The sequence below is a fragment of the Anabas testudineus genome, chromosome 4, assembly GCF_900324465.2.
Source record: "Anabas testudineus chromosome 4, fAnaTes1.2, whole genome shotgun sequence".
In the NCBI taxonomy this organism is placed as follows: Eukaryota; Metazoa; Chordata; class Actinopteri; order Anabantiformes; family Anabantidae; genus Anabas; species Anabas testudineus.
Window position 1 is genome coordinate 10,481,668 of NC_046613.1, and position 21,983 is coordinate 10,503,650.

Here is a 21,983-nt window from a genome sequence, read left to right on the forward strand (position 1 = left end):
TTTTAATTACAGAATATATTTGTTTTTAAAGGTGTGGTAAAATGGAGCTCCACCCATGATGTGTGTGTGTGTATGTGAACATGCTTTGCCCACGTCAAGAGTATGAGTCAACTCTGTGAGGCAAAGGGATGGATCCCTGCCTGGATGCCTAGCAGGCCTTTGCTCGGTGTCTTAACTCTGTCCAGCAGTTCCCAGCTGTCACTCGGACTAATCTACTAGCTCTAAACATTTTCATTTAGAAATTCGGCAGCAGTCTCTTAATCATTGAGCTCTCTGTCACAGTGGAGAAGTATGAATCCTGTTGTATACGCTAACTATATTCCTGTTTCTCGCAGGCCAACTACTTTACCACTCCGTGTCTACTTCCTCATTCATTTGTATGTAAAGCCTCTCCTTGCAGATCTATACTCTGGATTACTTCTGCAAAGAAGCAGCTCACATGAGGCATGGCTTGAGGAAGGTAGAATTAGATGCATTTGCATTCATGCCACACACCCACAAGAAGTGACCTACTTAAATCCCAGGCAGCTAATTGTTCAGTGTAAACACACCATATTTAATCCATGAACAATTATGCCACTGTCTGGATGCATCTATCTAATATCAGCGATAGAATTTAATGGTTTGGTATAGTATTGGAAATTATTCCTTGCATCACTGAGGTGAACTGGAGAGTAGAAGGGGTTAAAGTAAAAGCCAGGGAGCTTGATTGCTTTATGGTTCTGTACTGGTATTGTATTTACTGCAGTCTGCCAGATTTGCATTATCTGGACAAGCAGTCAGTCCCTGGAGCGGGACTGGTGACTGGAGACTGTAGCTGTGCAGCAGGAGCAGGAGTTGTTTAGTCACGTGGGGGACAATTTCATCAGTCTAAGTCATCTGACCAGGCTGAGTGTTTTCTCCTCAACACTGTCTGGACCTGAATTCACCCAAGACAAAAATGTGTATGTGTGTATGAATGAGAGAGATATCCTCAAGATAATACAAGAGCACCATCTGCTGGTTCGGGGCTTTTCCCCATAGCATCAACAAACAGTGAAGTGCACACCCTCCAACAGCTCTCTGCATGATAAAACACTATCTGTAAGGGTTGTACATCACTCTGACAGCCCAGGCGAGGAGGCATGAAGTCCTAAACCACCCACACATACATGCAAGCACACACACACATAAATCAACTCACTGGAATTACAATGAGAGAGTGGGCCTTTACTCTCCTGGAATCACTTTGCTGCCACTGGCCTGAGAGTCTCATCAAACTACTGTGTAAAGCCACACTTCATATGCTGAACATTTAACACCCAGTTTTTGTGTTTTTGTTCACAGGTGCCACTATACACAATGTATGTTATGGTCTTTTTTAAGGAAGCCTTTCTTTTGTCAATACAAAAAGTCTAACGTGGTACATATTTATTCTGGAACTTTCTGTATGACATATTTTTCTATTTATTGACCCTCGTTATGAAGGATTTATCCTGCTATTTAAAGCCACAGCGGAGAAAAGCATAGCTTAAACGACTACGCTGTCTCTGCAACCACACTTTCACAAACTGTGGTTGCAGAAAAAGTTGGCAGCTCTTAAAAGATGCATTTATCCCAAACACAACTTAAAAAAAAATTATACAATTCTGCTCCATCTGTAGAAAGAAAAATGGCTGCATGTCAAGTGTGGAACCAAAATTACAAAGCAGATGTTTTACTATGTCAGAAGAGGAACTACATGAGCCATCGGAGTAATGAAAATGTATCGTACACCGGGTGGGTGCTGAAGCTTGACACTGAGCCAGCAGGGTGAGGCTGCTTTTGAGAACAGTGCAGAAAGAGCAGGGTGACAAACAGAACTTCAGTCTGTTCAAGAGTTAAGTAGTGACAGTGTCATTTGTTAGTTTGTCCACAGAAATTCCTGTGTAAATGTTCCTAAGCAAGTCAGGGTGGGCAGCCAGGGACTGCTGACGATCCACATCGCTGTACTTGTGTTGGAAAGCTGACACACACACACACACACACACATATATATATCTATATCTATCTATCTATCTATCTATCTATCTATCTATCTATCTATCTATCTCTCTCTCTCTCTCTCTCTATATATATATATATATATATGTGTGTGTGTGTGTGTTTATGTATTTTTACCTATCTTAGCTGACTAAGGGAAAGCACTAGAGGGAGCTAAGGGATTGTTGAGACATGCTGAAATCACTGCTCATCCACAGTGACTAAGACCATCCAACAGCGGAGAACACTGCAGAGTACCCTCATTACCTTAAAGAAGAGGGGAAAACATGGCCAGGTGACAGAGATCCTAGCTGGGTTCAACAGAGCGGCTCCAGACAGGGACACGTGTGTTGGCTTTACCCGTCTGCCTGGGAGCTACCATTAAAAAAGGTTACTGGTGAGGTACAGTAATCATAAAAGACCATACACTATGATATTATAATGGCATGTAGAGCATGGATGCCAACGCTGGGAAAAGAGAGGTACTTACAGGGAGGTATATGCTGCATACTAGACTCTGCATAGCGACCCGACATTTGTACAGGGATCTTCTGACGTTATGTAGCATTTGAAAAGCTGCTGAAGTGTGTCTTGTAGCCATATTGCTTAAATGTTTGTGTTATGGTGTCATGTTGGTTTGGCACAATTTTGTTTCTGTCACGCACTCTTGATGTTTTGTTTTGGCTCCGTGACTGTTCAGTGTTTAATCCTGCTGACAGTTTGTAGTCCTCTAGAAATTATACTGTTCATGCATTACTCTCTTTTATTTTCCCTCTGAGATTCTCTGTCTGACTTATTTTAAATGTGTTCCCCCACATTTGTCCTTCGAATTGCCAACCAGTCTTGGTATACTTACAATAAACAGTCTTCCATCTTATTTTAAATTATATGTAATGTGATAATGTTCATTTACTTGATTTGTTAGACAAATATACATTCATAAAGCTAGGAGTTTCCATTACATACAGGCAAACGTCTCTTTAAAGTTAGAGGGCAACTTTAAATGTGTAAAGCATTCATAACTGATTCTTTATATATTCCAATGAATATGTTTTATAATTGCATATTTGCATCTAACACAGTAAAACAGCTCCTTATTTTGGCCCTTTCAGTGCACATATACCAGGAACATTGGAGGAAAAGAAATGATATAAAAAAAAGAAGAGCGCTGCCCTCTGACAGGCTGATGTCAGGGCTGGTGACTTCATGGTCTGCAGTTCTGCAGCATCCAAGAGGCTGTTAAATGTGTAAGGCACAGAAAAAATAGGAAAGAAATATTCAGAAAACATGCAGGGAGGAAAAGTAAGGTGGAGAAACAGACAAGGAGCTAACTAACTAAAAGGCTGCAGACAGACAGCGATGACTTGGGACAAGCTTAACTAACAAACAGGTAAATGACTCCATAGAGATGGTAAAATATTAATTTACTATATCTAATAGCATTTTTAAATAGTTAGGGCTTTTAATACTCTATTTAATAATATGCATATTAATAGAAAGTCACAAAGAGAAGTCAGAAATATGAGACAAGACGTCAACATTCAGAGATAAAAAGAGAAAAATGTGACTTTTACACTATGATTATTGTGTTTTAACATGTGCCACCCCATAAATAAACACCTTTGGCCCCCTCCATTCCCAATTTCTGCTGACGCCCCTGAGAGGAGCTGGTGCTGCACCGGCTCTACACCAGTCAGTAGCGAGCAGGGGTGTAGGAGGGGTAAAAGAGGTAAAAGGGCCTCCACCCACCCTCTGTAACCCCTCTTACCTTCATCAGCCTCCCCTCCTCCCATCGAGGCTCATTCCCTCTCCGTCTCTCGCTCCCTCTGCACCGTGGGTCCCGGTCGGAGACGCAGCGGAATCTGGAAGCGAAGATGCGGGCGGTCGCGTCCGTGGGAGTCGGTGTCCTGTGGGCGCTGCTGGCCGCTCTGGTGCCCGCCGGCGTGTCGGAGCTGGCGACGCTGGTCCAGGATCAGGTCAAGCCCGAGTCCTCCCTGCTGAAGCCAAAGGTTATGATCGCCATTCTGGCTCGTAACGCAGCGCACAGCCTGCCACACTACCTGGGCTGCATCGACAGGCTGGAGTACCCGAAGGAGCGCATAGCCATCTGGTGAGAGACGCACAAACAGGACTAGTTTACTTTACGCACATAAGTTGAGACTACCACACGGTACCCATGATTTTTTCAGCAGTTATGTTACCTGTGCCATGGTTTCAGATGTGCATTTGCAGATCAGACAGTGCAGCTTACCTGTAGCTGCGTTTTACGACGCACCTCACGTGTCCAAATTGCAAACTGCGTGAGAAGATGAAAGAGCTGCTCTGCATGTTAAAGTTCGCCCTCACTCGTAATCACGGTTCCCGGCGTCTGAATCAGCACAAACCTGCGGAAACGGGGACTTTAAAACAGCAGGGCTGGCAGCTATGAAAGGGGTCCTCACCCCAGGTAGGGTCCTGTTAGTCTGTTTGGTCTCATTAGAGCGCCCTGTGATAATGAAGAGGTTTTAAAGGCCCTGTAGCTTCAGGGATGAAAGGAGACATTGAGTTAGTCTGACAGCAGGACAGGGGTGTGTGTGTGTGTGTGTGTGTGTGTGTGTGTGTGTGTGTGTGTGTGTAAGAGAGAGAGAGAGCTGTGCAAAGTCACGCATAAAATGTGTGTGTGCCCTTGCACACACCGGTTACATGTGGGTTATGCAGCCTGATGGATCAGATGGAAACTCAAACAGAATCTGAGAGATTTGTGACTGTAGGCAGGGTGATTATCTAAGCAGTAACATGGTGGTGAATGTTTGCCGGTTGCCTTGGCATTCTTTAGTTTTGTTTCCCTTCCTGAATGTTTTGCTCTTGTTTGAAAGGGGACGGCCTGTTTCCAATTCAGAGACCCGTCCCGAAAAAGTTACACACATACGCGAGAAACTCAGTACAGAGAGGGGCCTGTCTTCCCAGAGCAGAGCACCAAAGTGGCAGAGCTAACATGGCCCTGGGACTAGTTTAACAGAGGGAGGGCCCCCGGCACTGATGAGTGGCATCTCTCCACACTGCAGGTGCAGCGAGGAAAAAACCGATAGCAGATCAGTGCTTTGTTTGTTTCTGCAGTGGTGATAAATTTGAGAGAAATGTGTCATTTGGAAACATTTTGAAAGGGTAAATCCTCGATTTACTGTTTCTATGGTGTTTTACAGAGTTAGTTATGTAGTAAGTTTAGAATCTGAACATTAAGTCTAAACAATCATCCTCATACCTAAAGTGGGACTGAAACAGCCTCTTGGATGAGTTATTAAACATTTTAATGATTAAAACAGTAAGTCCAGTCTTTGTCTTAGTACTTCTAAATGACTGTACTGCTACTGACATTTTATTATGCACAGAGAGCAGGGGTCTCCAGTTGGACTCATCCGAACAATTAGCAGTTACAGCATGCAGACAGATTACCTTTAAAACTAAGTGGAATAAGAGTAGTAATGTTTATTTAGTGCTGCACACTAGTTTAGATAACTACAAATAATTTACAATAATAATGAATTATTATTATTTCTACAAATACATCATGTCAAGTGTGTTGTTACAGTACATACATAAAATGCACAATAAAGATGACAACAATCTTTTACCACTAAACAACTCAGCTTGACACCGCAGTTATCCATGTTTCCAACAATTTAGACAAGCTTTGGCTGGTCTCAGGGCTTTGGGAGGACCATTTGTTCTGATCACCTGGCTCCGGTCTCCTCCACCCTGTTTCCTAACCTCTGACTCATGCTGACAGTTGGGATGGTCAATATAATATCCCTTTAGAAGTTTTCTCTCTGCAAGTGGGCACAGGTTTGACAGGGAAGTGGCAGAGCGGAGAGAGAGACTCGCACGCCGCTGTTAAAGAATGAAAGAATGCAGGGAATTAGAGAAAGTGGGGGATGGTTGGGCAGAGAGAAGGTGGTCAACAACGTTTGGAAATTAGCCCGAGGGCATTTAGCAAGTCCCACAATCCCACAGTAGCTTGTACCAGCTCTCCCCTTTTCTTTTCTCATGCATTTGTCCTATCAGAGCTACAGTAAACGGGGATACACTGAACGATCACTCACATTGTTCTATTGAAAGGATAAAAACCTGGTTAGTGAAATTATTCCTGGATGAAAGCCGTACTCAGTGTGACCAAGCTTAGCAGTGGGTCTCAGTAGTTCTGTGACACAAGAGGCTTATGAAAAAATGTGTCGGCTCTCACATCGTGCCTAGGAGAGATTTACATCTGTCATATGCAGCAGCCTCTGGCAAACCAAGGCCAGCCTGGAGAGTAGGGAGAGTGTTACCTTACCTCCCTGAAATCTCAGAGCTGTCCAGCAGGTGTTCTGGTTTCTTCACTTAACCCAAACACATACAGAACAAACGCACACATATGTGTGTTTCTATATGAAAGAAGAGCCAGCAGCAGGTAAGTTAAGCTTAGCATAAAGACTGCAACCTGGGGGAAAGAGCCAGTGTGGCTGTGTCTAAAAGTAACACGATCTACCTGCCAGCTCCTCTGAATCATTCATTAATATGTTTTATCTGATTCAATGTGAGAGTTTTATGTGCTCTATCTCGGCTGGATCTGTTTGAAGTCTTGCTCTCACAGAGTCGGTCTGCGTCCGAGTTAAACTAACAAAACATCCTCATGTCTCAAGCTTCATAATGCAAAGATCTGGGAACAGTCATAAATCTCCCGGAAACTCTACAACACAAATAGGCGCATTCCCCAAATGTCAGACTATCCTTTTACTACACCAAGCTGTTGAAGATGTGCAGGAGGCTGTTGCATTTCTATGAGGCCTCAAACACTGAGATGGACTAGACAAGGCTTTTGATTATTGATCAGCTTTTATCTTGTGCCAGTCTGAGGTTCCCCTGCCTGCAGGAGCTGCTCTTTTTTAGTAAGCAGCTTCTAAAGTGAAATGAAGAGCATTTCAACCGTGTGTTTCTCTTGACATCAGAGGCACACTGCAGGCAAACCTCTTTAAAGTTTTGGCCAGTCTGCTATTATTTTGCTCTTCATGCTGCTGGCTGACTGCTGCTTGTTGCCTGAACCCCCCCCCCCCCCCCCTCCGGCTCTGCTCACGTGGTGAAGTTCTTTCCCAGGTGCTGGGCGAGGGGTTAAGATAATTTGTGGATTTGTCAAGAGAAACTGAACCATGAGGAGGAAGTCAGAGCATTGACATCATCAGCCTTCCCCAGAGGACCCACTTTTTTAATGTCATGGTGTTTATTCACTCATCCATTGTCTTACCACTCATGCTCACATTCATCACTGTCTCGGAGACAATGACGTGTAGGTTTTGTGGCATGTTCGATGAAAAATAACTGGAACATTTTAAACAACCAACCCTAGCTATTAGGTTCCACTTTCTGAATAAAACGCCATTAAATTTTGTTGCACCCTAAGGCCTCAGGCATGGTGTGACTCTGTAAGTTAGGAATTTTTCACAGTTGTCAAAATGCACGCTAAATGCTTCAGCAACAGATGTGCCATTCACTGTAAACTGTATTCACTGTCAGACACGTTTTATGTATTAGTATTTTATGTAGCATCTGAGGTATCTCATGTCACGAGGAGATACTGTACTAATAACATATGCAGCTCTACTCATGCATTTAATGTATCTAACATTAATTATTATTTATTATAAGTGTGCATATTTATACAGCTGAAAGTTGGACCCTAACAACTTGGAACTGAGTAAAAAATAAATCTCTTTGACTGTAGCCATGTGCTCTTCTGACTTGCTCTTCAATGTAAAAATCGTGTGCCTCCTCTGGTGCTGCTATGTACCATAAAGGCATGTTCACACTGACAGTAGTGGCACCAAATTAAAGTAAAACTAAATACCCTGCCTCTGTGTCGGTCATACACGTAGCAGTCTGCTAGAGGTGCCTCTTTTTGTTTTTAGCTCCTGACCTGGCAGAGGGTCTGTGGGCGCCTCTGCTGGTTTGATCACATTTTTGGCTTTGTTTTTGTCTCTTTCATTAGCTTAGATGTATTATTTCTCTTTTATTTCTTCTTCTATTTTGAATTAACCTGAAATAAGTTGGAAGGAATTAAATAGGATGAAAAACATTTTACAATACTGGATATTTGCCATTGTTATTTCTGTACACCAGGTGTGTTACCCCAGGGTCTGTTTTTCTGTGGAAGTGCACCAGTGAACCAGATGGTTCTTGGTTTTGTCCCGAAGAGAGTTTATGCTATTGTATGGCTTGAATTATGAGCGTGGGATAGGTTATTGTGTGTTATCTGTTGCTGACTAACAGCATATGTTTTTAGTATATATCAATAGGCATTAGATCACAGTATTGGCACACTTAACTACGTACTAAAATTATTGTGTTTTATTATCAGAACTGCTCTGGCTCATGTACGGGTATTGATGCAAGCATGTACATCTCGTCTAACGTATGACTGTGTGATTTTATATGGGTCTGTGTCTTTTCAATGCTAATAATGGGTGTGCGTGTGTCTGCTCTGCTTCTCTTCTTCATTCCCTGTTTTCCATTCCCTTTCCCAATTACCCCATAAGGCCCCACAGTGAGCCAGAACTTCCATGAGTAACAGGCAATAATCCTCTCTGACCTCCCAATCAGTATCACCTGGGGACTCGTGGTCACATCCAGTGAGTGGGAAACTGTCAAGGTCTTTGAGAATCTGCTCAGGTATTTAAAATAAACTCCAGAGACAGAATGAAATTTGCCAGATAAGCAGCTCCTTGATATAAACATGTAGGAGCTGAGGCACTATCCTGTTTCTGAAGCAGAACACACCTTGCTTTGAAATGGTGAATTTGGTACTAATGTACACACAACTACCTCCACCCTCATCGTCTTGAAACATTTCACAGAACATTTGACATCAGAGACACCCAGGACTAGTTTCGATGTAGTCTCAGATGGCTTCAAGTTCGATAATCACAGCACATGTAAAATATTGTATTTGTTGGGGAGTATGTTCAGTGATGCACACATTGGTGGATACTGTGTGAAATTAAGAAACGCCAAATGTCCGTTTTCCAACAGAGCTTAAGCTTTGCCAGATCTGCCTCAGTTGACAAACTCCCTGAACAGATGCAGCTGTCGATGTTGTGTCTGCCAACGGTCCAGCCCCGTCTTTTCTGCCCTGTAGCAAGAAGGAATTGATGGTAAATGATTCTCTGTAGATCTGACGTATCTGTTCCATCGGCTGCAGTAAACACAGAGAATTGACTTTCCGATCCTGGAGCCTTTTTCAAGCACGTTCTCCTCACTGGAGTGAAAATGGTGGTTCCTGGAATTGGCCGCAGACTGTGAATTCTTGCTTAGATGCCCCATGTGCTTCCAGCACACTTCCAGCAGTATTGTAAGAGTTTGGCAGCACAGCACTGATAGAGTTGGCACACATTGAAACATAATGGCATCTTGGTATGAGCGCTCGCTTCTGGAGAAGCCTGAATATGGAATGAGATTAAATGAAGTAGAGGGGAGAAATAAAGGGAGAAAAGCAAGTCCACTGCTCATCAGTCAGGTGGAGCGCTTAGAGCATCGTTTTCCACGAGCAGTGGGGGTATTTGTTAGAACTGGTGCTCATGTTTTTATAGAGGAAATACACAGCATCATACATTAATCTATCATCATTTCCACATTTTAACTCCTGTGCCCCCTCCCTCAGTGTATATCTGTCTGTTCCTCCACCGCTCCTGTCTGCTTGTTTTTGTGTATAGTCTAAATAACTGTTTGTGTCTATTTCAAAACAACAACAACAAAAATATATAAATTCAGTCCAGTGCTTATTATTGTGTTACACTTCACTGCAAGTCCGTCGGCCTTGGCTACTTTTGTTGACCCTGAGAGATGTGAGGAATTTGAGTCAGACGGTCGGGTCGCACCAGCCCCTTTCTCCCCCTCTATCTTTCTACCCACCTACCCCTCCCCTTTCTTCGTTGCCCTTCTGGGCCATCAAGGGGCCTGCAGCCACGTCAGCCTACAGACTATATTGCAATGTCAACACAGACACCAGCGTGGTTATTATGTTTTAAAGGCATCTATGCTCCGGTCTGAAAGAGGCATTCTTGCTTTTCAATTACATGCAGCACCCAGTCATTGTTGGCAGTGATATTAGATAGTTTATTGAATCAACAGTCAGTTAACGCTGGCCTGCTGGGGCCTTTCAGACCTGTGTTTAAATGAAAGGGCCAGACCCAGAGACGTGCCTCTGTGTTTAAAGCCAGATGTCAGCCCTCAGTTGATCTCCTTCATGGCACACTCACTGTTATCTGACACACTTTTCTGGAGGGGATAACTCTTCCAGGTGGTAGGAAGAGAGAGTTAAGTAGTGGGTTGATAATCACATTATGGAGATGCAAAAGTGACCAATGCATTGCAACTGCTTTACTGCGTTGTTGTGGTGGAATGATAAATACTATTATTACTTTACGTAAAATGTGACATAGGAATTTGCATTTTTTTGAAGAAGTATTATATTAACTTATTGTTATTAACAACATTTTGTCTTTTATTGTACCATTTCTTTTTTTGTTGTGTCACTGATAATTTTCTACACTAGCTGCACTGATGAAGGATCAATGGACATCTTTGACGTGATAGAGAGAGGGAGTGGTGGGATGTGAAGGTGAGGCCTCAGTAAACATGTGTTGCCCAGATGCTGATCATAAAGAAAGAAAAGAGGAGAGGAAGCCTAATCCCAACCCTGCAGGCGGCAGAATAATGAGGCTGCAGCTTACTGTAAACTTCCAAAAAGGCATGAGGAGATGCAACATGAGGCAAAGGAAGGAGGAGATACAGAGATCTAGATGAGGACGTGCATGAGCCTTTTGTGTCTTTATACGCAGTATATCACATGCAGAGGTGCACTGTATTTCTGCATCGTACCTGGACTGTCCTTTTCGTCATACCCAGATAGACAACATCTTCATAGTCCTGGAGTTTCAAAGGCATCAGCTGAACACAGTTGAAGCACTAGAAAGGAACTGTGAAGGCTCTTTGACTTGGCATTGAGATCACAGCACAGCTCAGCTTCAGTGGCTGATCCTGCCCGAAGGTAGCGGAAATTGCGGAGCAGGAACACATGGATGCCTCCTAAAAATGGATAAATGTGTCTAAAATAAAAAGAGGAGGTGGGAGGATGACATGAAAATTATGGAAAGCACAACAGTGTAGGCAAATGTGCCTCTATTTCCAGCTGTTTTCTCATCTGTGTTTTGCTTGGTCAAAACACATAACAAAAACCTCCCTTTGTTTCAGTGTCTTAGTACATATGCTTCCCTGGTGTATGCATCACTAAGCTTCACATTTCCAGAACTCATAAAGGCATGAAAAGATGTAATGTTGGTAATGGAAAATCACACAGTGTACTCAGAGTCCTGAGTGCTCAGTGAGGCTTGGCAGTGGGAGGGTCAGGCCTGTAGGATGTGTTTGTGAAAAACAAGAACCAGTGCGCCTCTAATTCGTGTATCATGTCGCTGCTAGATATATACAGCATGTACACATGTGCATTTATTTGTGTTTTAACCATCACAGTTTTACAACTTAGCTGGAGCTACAAAAATCCCCTTTATTGAGATCAGCTTATTTATTGTAAGTAATTGTTGTCATGTGTTTTTCTACTGCACCAAAAACACACAGATGTGCGTTTTCTACTCTTTTGTAGTTAAACTCCAACCTCGACAAACTCTTTACCTGGACACAGGGACCTCATATCCTGCCGAGAAGAGCCTGTAAAATTTTAAAAAAGGACTCCAGCAGGATTTTTATTTGTCCTGATGTTGTGACCAAGAGCATCATTAGCGTTTTAGTGTGTTGTATGTAAAACTGTGCGACCCTTTGAAAGTTTGGATGAGTTGCTTTAGGGGTGCAACAAAATGTTCCTTTCAATCGATGGAAGAATTGGAAAGAAGGCTCCACATTTTCAGTTTATGTTTAGCAGTAAAATAAAGTGATTTAAACACAAATCTCATTTTGTGTACTGCAATTTTACTTATAAACATGCACAGAACGTACACAATGTTCCTACAATCAGTGTTTTCTTCTGATTTCTAAATCCCTGAGCTGTTTGTCATTGGAAGATGCCATATAGGAACACGTACCTGCAAGTCAGGTGTTCAGTGTGTTTCTAGTCTATGTTAAAAACACAACAGCTAGTCATAAGGGGCAGCTTCTTCCTTTATTGCTCTCATACACACATTTTACACTTTCAAGTACATACATTAAACTTAAAAACCACCAATTGTGTAACACATAATTTACCAGTCGCACTGCTGTAAAACAAACATTCCCAGGACACAAAAATGAACGTCTGTATGATCTGTCACGCACTTGCAAGTGCAGGCATGCACGCACTATTACAATTATTGACCACTGTGTCTCCTTCGGGCTTCTCCGGGCTGCTGGTTATGTCGGATGAAGAGTTTATCTGTCTGACTGAAGATGTCTGAAATTCCAGATATAAGGGAGCCATGCCTCTTTCTGGTTAAGCTTTCTGTTTAATACAAGACTGTGCAAGCATCTCTGTGATTTTTCCAGGTGTGTTATTTGAGACGTGTGTTTGTGTCATCACATGCTGTAAGCATGCGTGTGCCCAAGCACACATAAGTATGTGTTTCTTGAAAAAGAGAAAAGGTGTTTCTATGTTGATATTTGCACTAAATGTTGGTAAATGGAGAGCATTAGCACTGTTATTCCCTGTGTTGGTTTCTGCCCCTGTCTAGCCAGCCTAACCCTGGGTGTGATTTTAGAGACAGAACAACAAGGAATATTACAGCAAGCAATGGAAAACTCCATTTCATTAAGTGTTAGTGTATTTGCATGCACGCATCCAGGTCCACGGCGGCACATTGAGTTGACCCTTTCTTCTTAAATGGTGATTTGAATGCAAAGTGAGAGAGAGAGAGGGGCAGGTGAAATGAATCCCTCTAATATTCCCAAATGTTTAAGTGACAGTAAACTTGAATGCGCTGATGCAGGGCTCGTTTATGTTTTTAATTTGTCTTGCTTATAACGCACACACACACATACAGTAGCCTCTGTGTCTTCTCTGAGTCAGCTCTGGGGGCCGGACTGGAAATCTCTGTGAAGAAACAGCAATGGAGAGTGCAAACCGCAGGAGCAACAAACAAGCAGCTGCAACCGTACTAAGTTTTACTCTGACATAATTTGCTTACAGGTACAAATGTGCGTGTCTGTCTACAAACCGGTGCTCTGTCAATCAGTCTCTGCAACAATTTGCAGTCAAGAGTCACAACTGCCAACACCGAGGCCGCCTGTCATACAATCAGACAGTAATAACAATTTAAAACTGCGTTGTAGCCTCTTATTTTACATCGAAGGTCTCATCTGTGAAAACAGTCCTGAAGTGTCAGACAGGTGTTTACATCTTAAATGTTTAGTGGAGAGGTGCCTCTAGAGACTGTGACTGTGACCACTCTGTTGTAGGATAGATGGTCAAAAGCTGGCTTCATTTGAATCACATGGTTGTCGTGTTCTCTGTGTTTCAGGGCAGCAACAGACCATAATATAGACAACACCACTGCCATTTTGAGAGAGTGGCTGAAAAGAGCCCAGGGTGTTTACCACTATGTGGAGTGGAGACCCATGGAGGACCCGAAGTAAGTCACAGTTTCTCCAGGAATCATTTGTTAGCTGTCTATTCAGACTGATTTCTGTGCTGATTTCTTCTGGTTTCCTCACATAATTACTGTTTTCTAATAGCGACTTTTATTCTTTCACCAGATCCTACACAGACGAGTGGGGTCCAAAGCACTGGCCTCCATCTAGGTTCAACCATGTGATGAAGCTGAAACAGGCAGCGCTGAAGGCTGCCAGGGAACGGTGGGCCGACTACATACTGGTATGACTTTTATACTGGTGTATTGAAATATAAATATGGAATAAAAATGTCACAATTTACAGGAAATTATTCCATACTCCGATTGGAAAAGCAGAAATGTTCTGCTGCTATCTCCAATTAACAGGGAGGATCCTGTCCTAAAAAAAACACCAACATAATTTAGCCAATAGGTTACAGTTTAATGGCTGTGTTGTACATCTACATGAATATGTTTGGATATTACCAGTCAGTCAGTGAAAGAACCAGTGCTTAAATAAAAAAGCTGACCTACATAGTTGACATCATTCCTACCTGATGCTTAATTAAAATATACATACTGGACATATTTAAAAGTGTTTTAGGTTTCATCCTTTCTGATGTGACCTCTACCCTCTGTGCTCCTCTGTAGTATGTAGACAGTGATAACCTGCTGACAAACCCTCGCGTTCTGAACCTGATGATGGCTGAGAACTTGACTCTGGTGGCTCCCATGTTAGAGTCTCGCACGCTCTACTCCAACTTCTGGTGTGGCATCACCCCACAGGTACAGTTTGGACCTAAAGTCATCCGTCTGTCCATTCACTCAGCTACTGGATGTTAGTTACCTCTGTCTGATGTTCTCCATCTCCTTGTCTCCATAAGGGCTACTACAAGCGAACTCCAGACTACCAGCCAATCAGGGAGTGGAAGCGACTCGGCTGCTTCCCCGTTCCCATGGTGCACAGCACCTTCCTAATAGACCTGCGTCGTGAATCCACCAAGGACCTGGCCTTCTACCCCCCTCACCCAGACTATAGCTGGGCATTTGATGACATCATGGTGTTTGCTTTCTCTGCACGTCACACAGGTTTGAAACTTCAACTCACAGCAAACTACTAGATTTGTAGTAGGGATAGAAATGCCTCATGACAGCTTCACTTTGATGAAATGCAGGTACACAGCCACCTGATTTGTAGCTGATTGCGAACTGGTTTTTAATCACTGTTTGTGCCACAGTGTAACACTAAAGGCTTTTATTCAAATGCATGTGTTCGATTAAGGCAGATGAGTGAGTGCACAGATAAATGGATCCATGTGTGTGTCTGTGCATGTGTCTATGTGTTAGTTTGTTAGCAACAACATCAATGTTTGTAGATTTGTGTGTTTGACAAGCGTAATCATCAACTTGGAACAAACAGAACCGTTAAGTTTCCATTTCAGAGACAACAAGCGCTGGCATTCGCCTGCCAACTCCATAAAAAGTAAACACTTGAAGAACCTCCAAACGTTAACAGATATTATGTGATTTCAAATGCACAGGCTCTCACAGAGGCAACAAAACATAAAAGTATAAAGGTCTGTGAGAATATTGAAGATTTGAAGTAAGAGGTCATCCTTTCTTCTTATTAGAAATGAAAAGTTGGATGAACAAACCATAAGGTGCACCTTTGTTTAATTCATTGTCATGAGTACTACTTGTAGCCACACTTTATTTGAAATGTTGGGTCAAGAGGTTGTATTAACAGAGCTGTGTGTGTGTGTGTGTGTGTGTGTGTGTGTGTGTGTGTTCCCAGGAGTGCAGATGTACGTGTGTAACAGGGAACACTATGGTTTCCTGCCCGTTCCTCTCAAACCACAGCAAAACGTGGAAGATGAAAGCGAGAGTTTCATACACACCATCACCGAAGCACTGAGTGAGTGGACACACACTTTCCAGCTGTTGTATCTTAACTATCTGTCACTTCCTGATTGCTTCACCTCTCGGGTTTCTTGACCACCATGACCCTCCATGATTACATCTTGTCAGCTCTCTCTTTGTCTTAACCCCCTCGTCTCTCCTCTTCTCTCCTCTCTTTGTTTATCCAACCCCCCAACTCTCTCATTTTCTACCCTCACTGCTCTTCTCTTTGCTCTGATCTTGAATAAACCAAATTAAATAAACTATATGCCTCGTTCTGTTTTTGCTCTTTTAACATTTGGCCTCCTTCGTTTCTCTCTCAGTTCACCGTGATATTGAGCCCTCGGAGCACCTGTACTCTCTGCCGTCACCACAGGATACAGTGGGCTTTGATAATGTGAGTTTTGAGAGTGTTGACCAGGAGTTCAGAGTTATCAACATCTTCAAATTCCATTTTTCTTGTCCCGGTCTCCTTCCAAGTTCTTCCATGTTCTTGTCTTTGCCCCTCATTTCATTTAACTACAACACAACAAAAATAGACTGGAAATAGTACTAGCTTTCAGATGAATCAATTAAATGAACATGGCATCATTCTTTCTGTGTGAATGTTAAGATTTTCCTGATCAACCTGAAGCGCCGGCAGGACAGAAGAACCCGGATGTTGAAATCGATGGCCTCACTGGGTCTACGTGTCACGCTAATGGATGCAGTGGACGGCAAGTAGGTCTCCAACACAGTCACAAGCTCACTGAACTTGAAGGCCGCTTTAATTTCTTTCTAACTTTAGTTTATTCTGACTAAAATAAAAGGACATTTTCCTGCCTTAAACATCTGATTCATATTATCTCAGCTCCCTGAGAGGCGGCTGAGATAATGCTCTGTCTTTTGTCTCCAGTCTGATGCTACTTTTTCTGACATGAGCATCCAAACATCCAGTCTAAACAGAGATATAGATATGCTTGACTTACTTTTCCTCTTCTGTGCTACTTCATTTTAATCCACTTTAGAAAATGCCCTAATCCTTCTTCCAGCCTTTGTTTGTCTGCCAATATTTATTACTTGTTGCAGCCTGTTTGACTTTGCTGTAAAGATTTTCTTACTGACAGCAAACTGAACATAAAACACACTCTATTCTCATGACTACTCCTTCTCAATGTCTATTAGGCTTCTGAATACGTCCCAGCTGCATGCATTGGGAATAGAGATGATGCCAGGCTACAAGGATCCTTACTCTGGCCGGGCTCTGACCAGAGGGGAAATCGGCTGCTTCCTCAGCCATCACTCTTTATGGACGCAGGTGAGGGCAGCAAAGTGTAATGTACACATTTGTGGCAGAGGGCTCGTACATAGTCTGAATATATATAGGACAACCACCATCAACAATGCAGCAACATGTGTTACTCCTTTTAAAGTGAATGTTTGTAAATGTGTGCGTGTGCTCATCAGGTGATAGAGCGCAGCCTCCAAAAGATTCTTGTTTTAGAAGACGATGTGAGGTTTGAGCCCAGATTTAAGCGACGGCTGCAGGCTATAATGGATGACGTTGACAAAGCCCAGCTGGACTGGGACCTCATGTAAGAACATTCACCCACACAACCAACTTGCTATAATGGAGTCATGCACTTTGCCTCGTAAAAAAATGTTTTTTACTGTAGATGAATGTGTGTTCACACAACTAAAGAGTACATGACACCCATTTTGTGGTGAAGCCTCTTCAGCACACTCTTTCTGACTCTGCTCAGCTATGTGGGGCGTAAACGGATGCAGGTGCAACAGCCGGAGCAGGCGGTGGAAGGTGTGAACAACCTGGTCGAGGCCGACTACTCCTACTGGACACTCGGCTACGCGCTGTCGCAGCAAGGGGCTAGGAAGTTACTGGCAGCACAGCCGCTCACGAGGATGCTGCCTGTCGACGAGTTTCTGCCAGTCATGTTCAACAAACATCCCAAGTAAATGTTAACCTCAGTTTTCTTTAACAGAGATTTAGTCAAGACATGATGCAGGAAAACTACAGAAGTATTGCAGAAACACGTATTACATAACATATCAGGTAATTCACATACAGAATAAACACAAAGATGGAAACAGTCAGAGAAATGCAGAGCATGCACAAAACCAGACTTGAGAGCCGTACAACGGTAGAATTACTACAGTACTACTGTACAGTAATTATCTATACATAGACACAAACACATGTTTCCTAGTTTGTGCTCTAGTGGTTGGCCACAACCTCTTTCCGGTTCGACTCTGGTTATGTTTCCTATATATCTCTTTACTACTTTACTACCCTGTTCTTCCTCTACATCCCCCACATGATGCCCTCCTGTCCTTATTTTTCTCCTCTAGCCCACCCCCCTCCTCTTCCACTGTGCTCCCTCACACACAGGGCATCGATTGTTCTGGCGGCTCTGTGGGTACGCTGTCTTGCACAGGACACACAATCCTTGCTTTTCTTTTTCTTTTCTACTCTGGGACTCCTGTCGTTCCCCCGCTCTCCTCCACCTCCACCTCCACCTCTAGCTGATTTCCATCTACCACTTTTGCACCCTCGTTCTTTCTTTCTTTCTTTTTACTTCTTTTATGTTCCCTCACTCTACTCAAAAGACCTCTACTTTTGTGCACACCTACTCCCCCCCGTGTCACCCATTCCTCCTCCCCCTTCCGTCTTTCCCTTTGAGGAATGCGGGCCAGCACAGCTCTTCCTGCTGGTTGGAGACAGCATTCCCATTGATAGAGGTCGGAGCGTGGGGGTGGGGGAGTGATGGACACTATGTGTGTGTGTGTGTGTGTTACTATATAAATACATGGTGATGTGTGTCCAGTGTGCAGTGTATAGATTACTAGGTAAATACAGTGTGTGTATTCAACAGTGAGAGAAGGTGAGTTTGTTCAAAAGTCAGAGAAATGGGAGCTAAGAAAAGAAGCATGGAAAGGTGGCATGAGAAAAGTATAAAATATGTTCTGTGTTATATAGAGAAAGAGCAGCTTCAACTGTAGATGTTATGTCGCTTTAGTTTGTTTTTTGAAGAGAGGAGAGAGGAGGAGACTCAGTAAAGTGAAACGTGTGAAACTGTATTGGAGTTTGTGTTTGTTTAGGTCAGCTCCATTGAGCACTAATAATAGTGTAGCGTTTCACTGTCTTAGAGGATTGCAGACAGGCATTCAGTCGGGGATTGAACCTCAGTGGGGACCTCGGTCTGCACAAGTGTGTGCCAGGCTGACCTGTCGCACCCAAACAGCCCTTATACCGCCCCCCCCTCTTCTGGCCCTGCAGCAGGCTGATGATGACTGATAAGAGAGTTCAGGGCTGTTTGCAGTTTACGATGGCAGTTTAAAGAAATCATTAAAATACCTACATGAAAGTGTAAATTTGATCTGATATTTGATCTGATGGGGATGAAATGTTTTTGTGATCTTGTCTATCATGTCTGATAGGAACACTGGGTGGTACACTGTGGTGTGAAATAACTAAACACAATTATTTGAACATTCACTGTCATAGTGGTACCTCTGTTTTTTTAGTATTTTATATTTCTTTTCTACTTAGGACAATTTTTTTCTTTATTAATTAATTTGTGATCTATTTTCTTGTTGTAAATTTAGAGGTTATTTTGGTTTTGTCTATGAAATGTAATAAAAAAAGTTGACATTTTAGACGTTTTACATCTAAAACATAGAATCAGCTGTAGTGTTATGATCAGTATTACCCAACATCATACTAAAATGTTTTAAATGACCTTCAACTTGTCCAGTTTCTACATTATTGGCTCTAAAGACAATATATTTATTCCATCATTAGTATTAGCAGCATCTACTGTGTCATTTTGAGAATAGTAACAAAAACATCTTTATTACAGCAAACGCTGGCTTCAGCAGAGAAGAGCATCCTGTTCCCCTATTTGACATCCTGTAAATTTGCTGTCTGTGCTGATATTAAATTCCGCTACATGAAGTATGGACCCCAGAACGTCCAGTTAACAGGATATGATTAGTCACAAGTTATAGAAAAATGCTCAATAGTCACACAAACCGCAGCAAGTCAGCACATCCATCCCCTTTCCTTTTCGTGACCTTTGATATAAAGCAATCACACAGTAACTGTTGAAAAAACACAGAAATTACATTTCTGTATTTTTCTTTTTCATACTATGTGAAGAATTTGCCTATTAGCACTATTTAGAGCTACTATAATGTGAAGCTGCCTGACAGTGTTCATAACATACAGTATGTTGTGATATTTATTTATTTCTTTCTCTTTCCTTTTCTCCATCTCTTCCTTATCCTCTTCAGCACTCAGTTCATGTCTCACTTTGAACCGCGGGACCTGAAGGCCTTCTCCGTGGAGCCGCTGCTCATCTACCCCACCCACTACACTGGAGAGCCAGGCTACATCAGTGACACGGAGACCTCCACCATCTGGGACGACGACGCCGTGGCCACAGACTGGGACCGGCAGCATGCCCACAAAACAGCTCAACAGGATCGCATCCGTCCCGTGGCACAGAACAGCGTCACTGGAGACTCGCCACCTCCTGCAGCTCGGGCATCACGTGACGAACTGTGAACATGTGACACTCAGAGAGAAGGACTCTCGTTTTTATGAATATGCTGTACACACACCCGATCACTGTCATGTGTACGCACACTTGAAGAGACACAAACTGATGTCCACATGGATAAGAGCAGAACTGAGATGTCTAATCTGCTGCCTGGTCAGAGGACACTGAGAATATGAGGAAGAAGTAGAAGAAGAAGAAGAGCAGAATCCAGGACGGGGGCCAGCAGGCCTTTGACAAAAGCTTTATTTATTCCCCATGTGCCTCCTCTGGGCATATGGAGACAGTTACAGACCGAGAAAACTTAAGCAACACATGCAAGTCAGCGAACATCAATTGCACATGAACAAGAACGTTCTCACAAATCAGTTTTGGTGCTGTGTGTTTTTAATGGACAGCCGAGGAATAAAAGAATCTTGAAGCGATCTGAAAAACAATTCTGAAGTATGTGCGTCTGAAACAGCATGTGTGTTTGCATGTGGGTGTGCACATGGACATAAGCAATTCATGTCTACACAACGGAACATGTGTCAAACCCCCACCCCCAAAAACACACCCACACAAGTAGAGTGCAACCATTGCCGAGCAGCAGGGCAGTAACAGATGTTATTAGGGGCCGCAGCCAGTGTTTGTGTCATAGCAGATACTGCCTCTCACTTGCAGGCTGGTCCTGCTAGCTAGCAATTCAAAGCAGCAGTCATACATTATTATATGTAGCCTGTAGGATGTAAATGCAGTTTCATCCATTTGAGCTTCATGATTTCAGAATCTATGTGTTAAATATTTGGATCAACTGAATTATTAAATGTTTAATGTCCTTAACATGGGCTGTTTTTCACTTAGTGGTGGTGCTGGGTTTAACCAATAAAACGAATTCCCTATTACTGTGTTTTCACTCGCTTCGTACCAGTAACTCTCACAGATGTTATCTATCGTCTTACTGTAATTTGGATTCTTATTGGATCCAAAGTAGGATTCTGCAACCAAAGAGTTTGGAAACAGAAGCAAATGAGAAGGAAATGATCCAGGCCTGCACTATTTATTACTGTGGGACCAGAAAATAACCATTAAGATTTATAATTAGTTTATAATTTAAGTATAAATATTCTGCATTTCGGGGTGAGACATAAAACGAAACATGTTCCTATTCCTCTGCTATCATAAATCTCTATTGGAAGGATCAACACATATAATTATTACTAATTTTGCATCATGCAAAACTGACAAGACAATTATTATTACTGCAATGCAGACATGTTTTTTAGAAGATGCTCCATTTGCAGGTTTGTTTCCTCAGGTGTTACTTTAAGAGTGGTTATTCTGTCACCTGCTGGCCATTTATGACATAGCAATGGGACCATATTTGTCTTAGGAGGCCTGTTAAATAATACATCTCTTTTAATGTAATACAGTAAAGCATTGCATCATAAAGAATAACTTTCATAAATATAGAATATAATCAATAATAAAATGTTTTACATGATATTTGCATGCAATGGAAATTTTCCTGTGCCAGTTAGATAGTTGTCTCTCACTCTCTCACACACACACACGCACCTGTGTCTTATCTGAGTCAGTTTATAGTATATATATTTTCTTTATTAGCTCATATACTGTACATACTCCTTTACCTTCTCTGTAAGGATGCAAAGCTTCTTCATCTAATTTTCCTCAGTGGCAAATGTGTTAAGTTGGATGAGACAGAAGTGAGAGGAAAAAGCTTCTAGTGGACGAGTCTGTTCACAGCTACAGTGTGGACTTGGCAGTCACACATTTCTCTTTGTCCTCCTCCTCTTCATATTCCACTTTCTTTTCTGCCACCGTGCAGACTAGTGCTGGTATTTTATGGAGGGATCCTGCACTCAGGTAAGGGACATATTATCACACATGATGCTGAATTATTATTCTCATACTTTAATGCGCTCCTGAA

At 42.5% G+C, this 21,983-nt stretch overlaps 1 protein-coding gene across 1 annotated transcript; it reads left to right on the forward strand.

Moving 5' to 3' along the window:
- The first annotated feature begins 3,875 nt into the window (after positions 1 to 3,875).
- On the forward strand, positions 3,876 to 20,925 carry colgalt2 (collagen beta(1-O)galactosyltransferase 2). The gene is made up of 12 exons (XM_026343536.1): positions 3,876 to 4,111; positions 13,509 to 13,619; positions 13,744 to 13,861; positions 14,250 to 14,384; positions 14,483 to 14,687; positions 15,394 to 15,513; positions 15,821 to 15,894; positions 16,111 to 16,217; positions 16,662 to 16,794; positions 16,944 to 17,071; positions 17,240 to 17,446; positions 19,788 to 20,925. The coding sequence occupies exons 1-12, from the start codon at positions 3,876 to 3,878 to the stop codon at positions 20,059 to 20,061; spliced, it is 1,848 nt and encodes a 615-aa protein (XP_026199321.1). The 3' UTR covers positions 20,062 to 20,925.
- Positions 20,926 to 21,983: the final 1,058 nt, after the last annotated feature.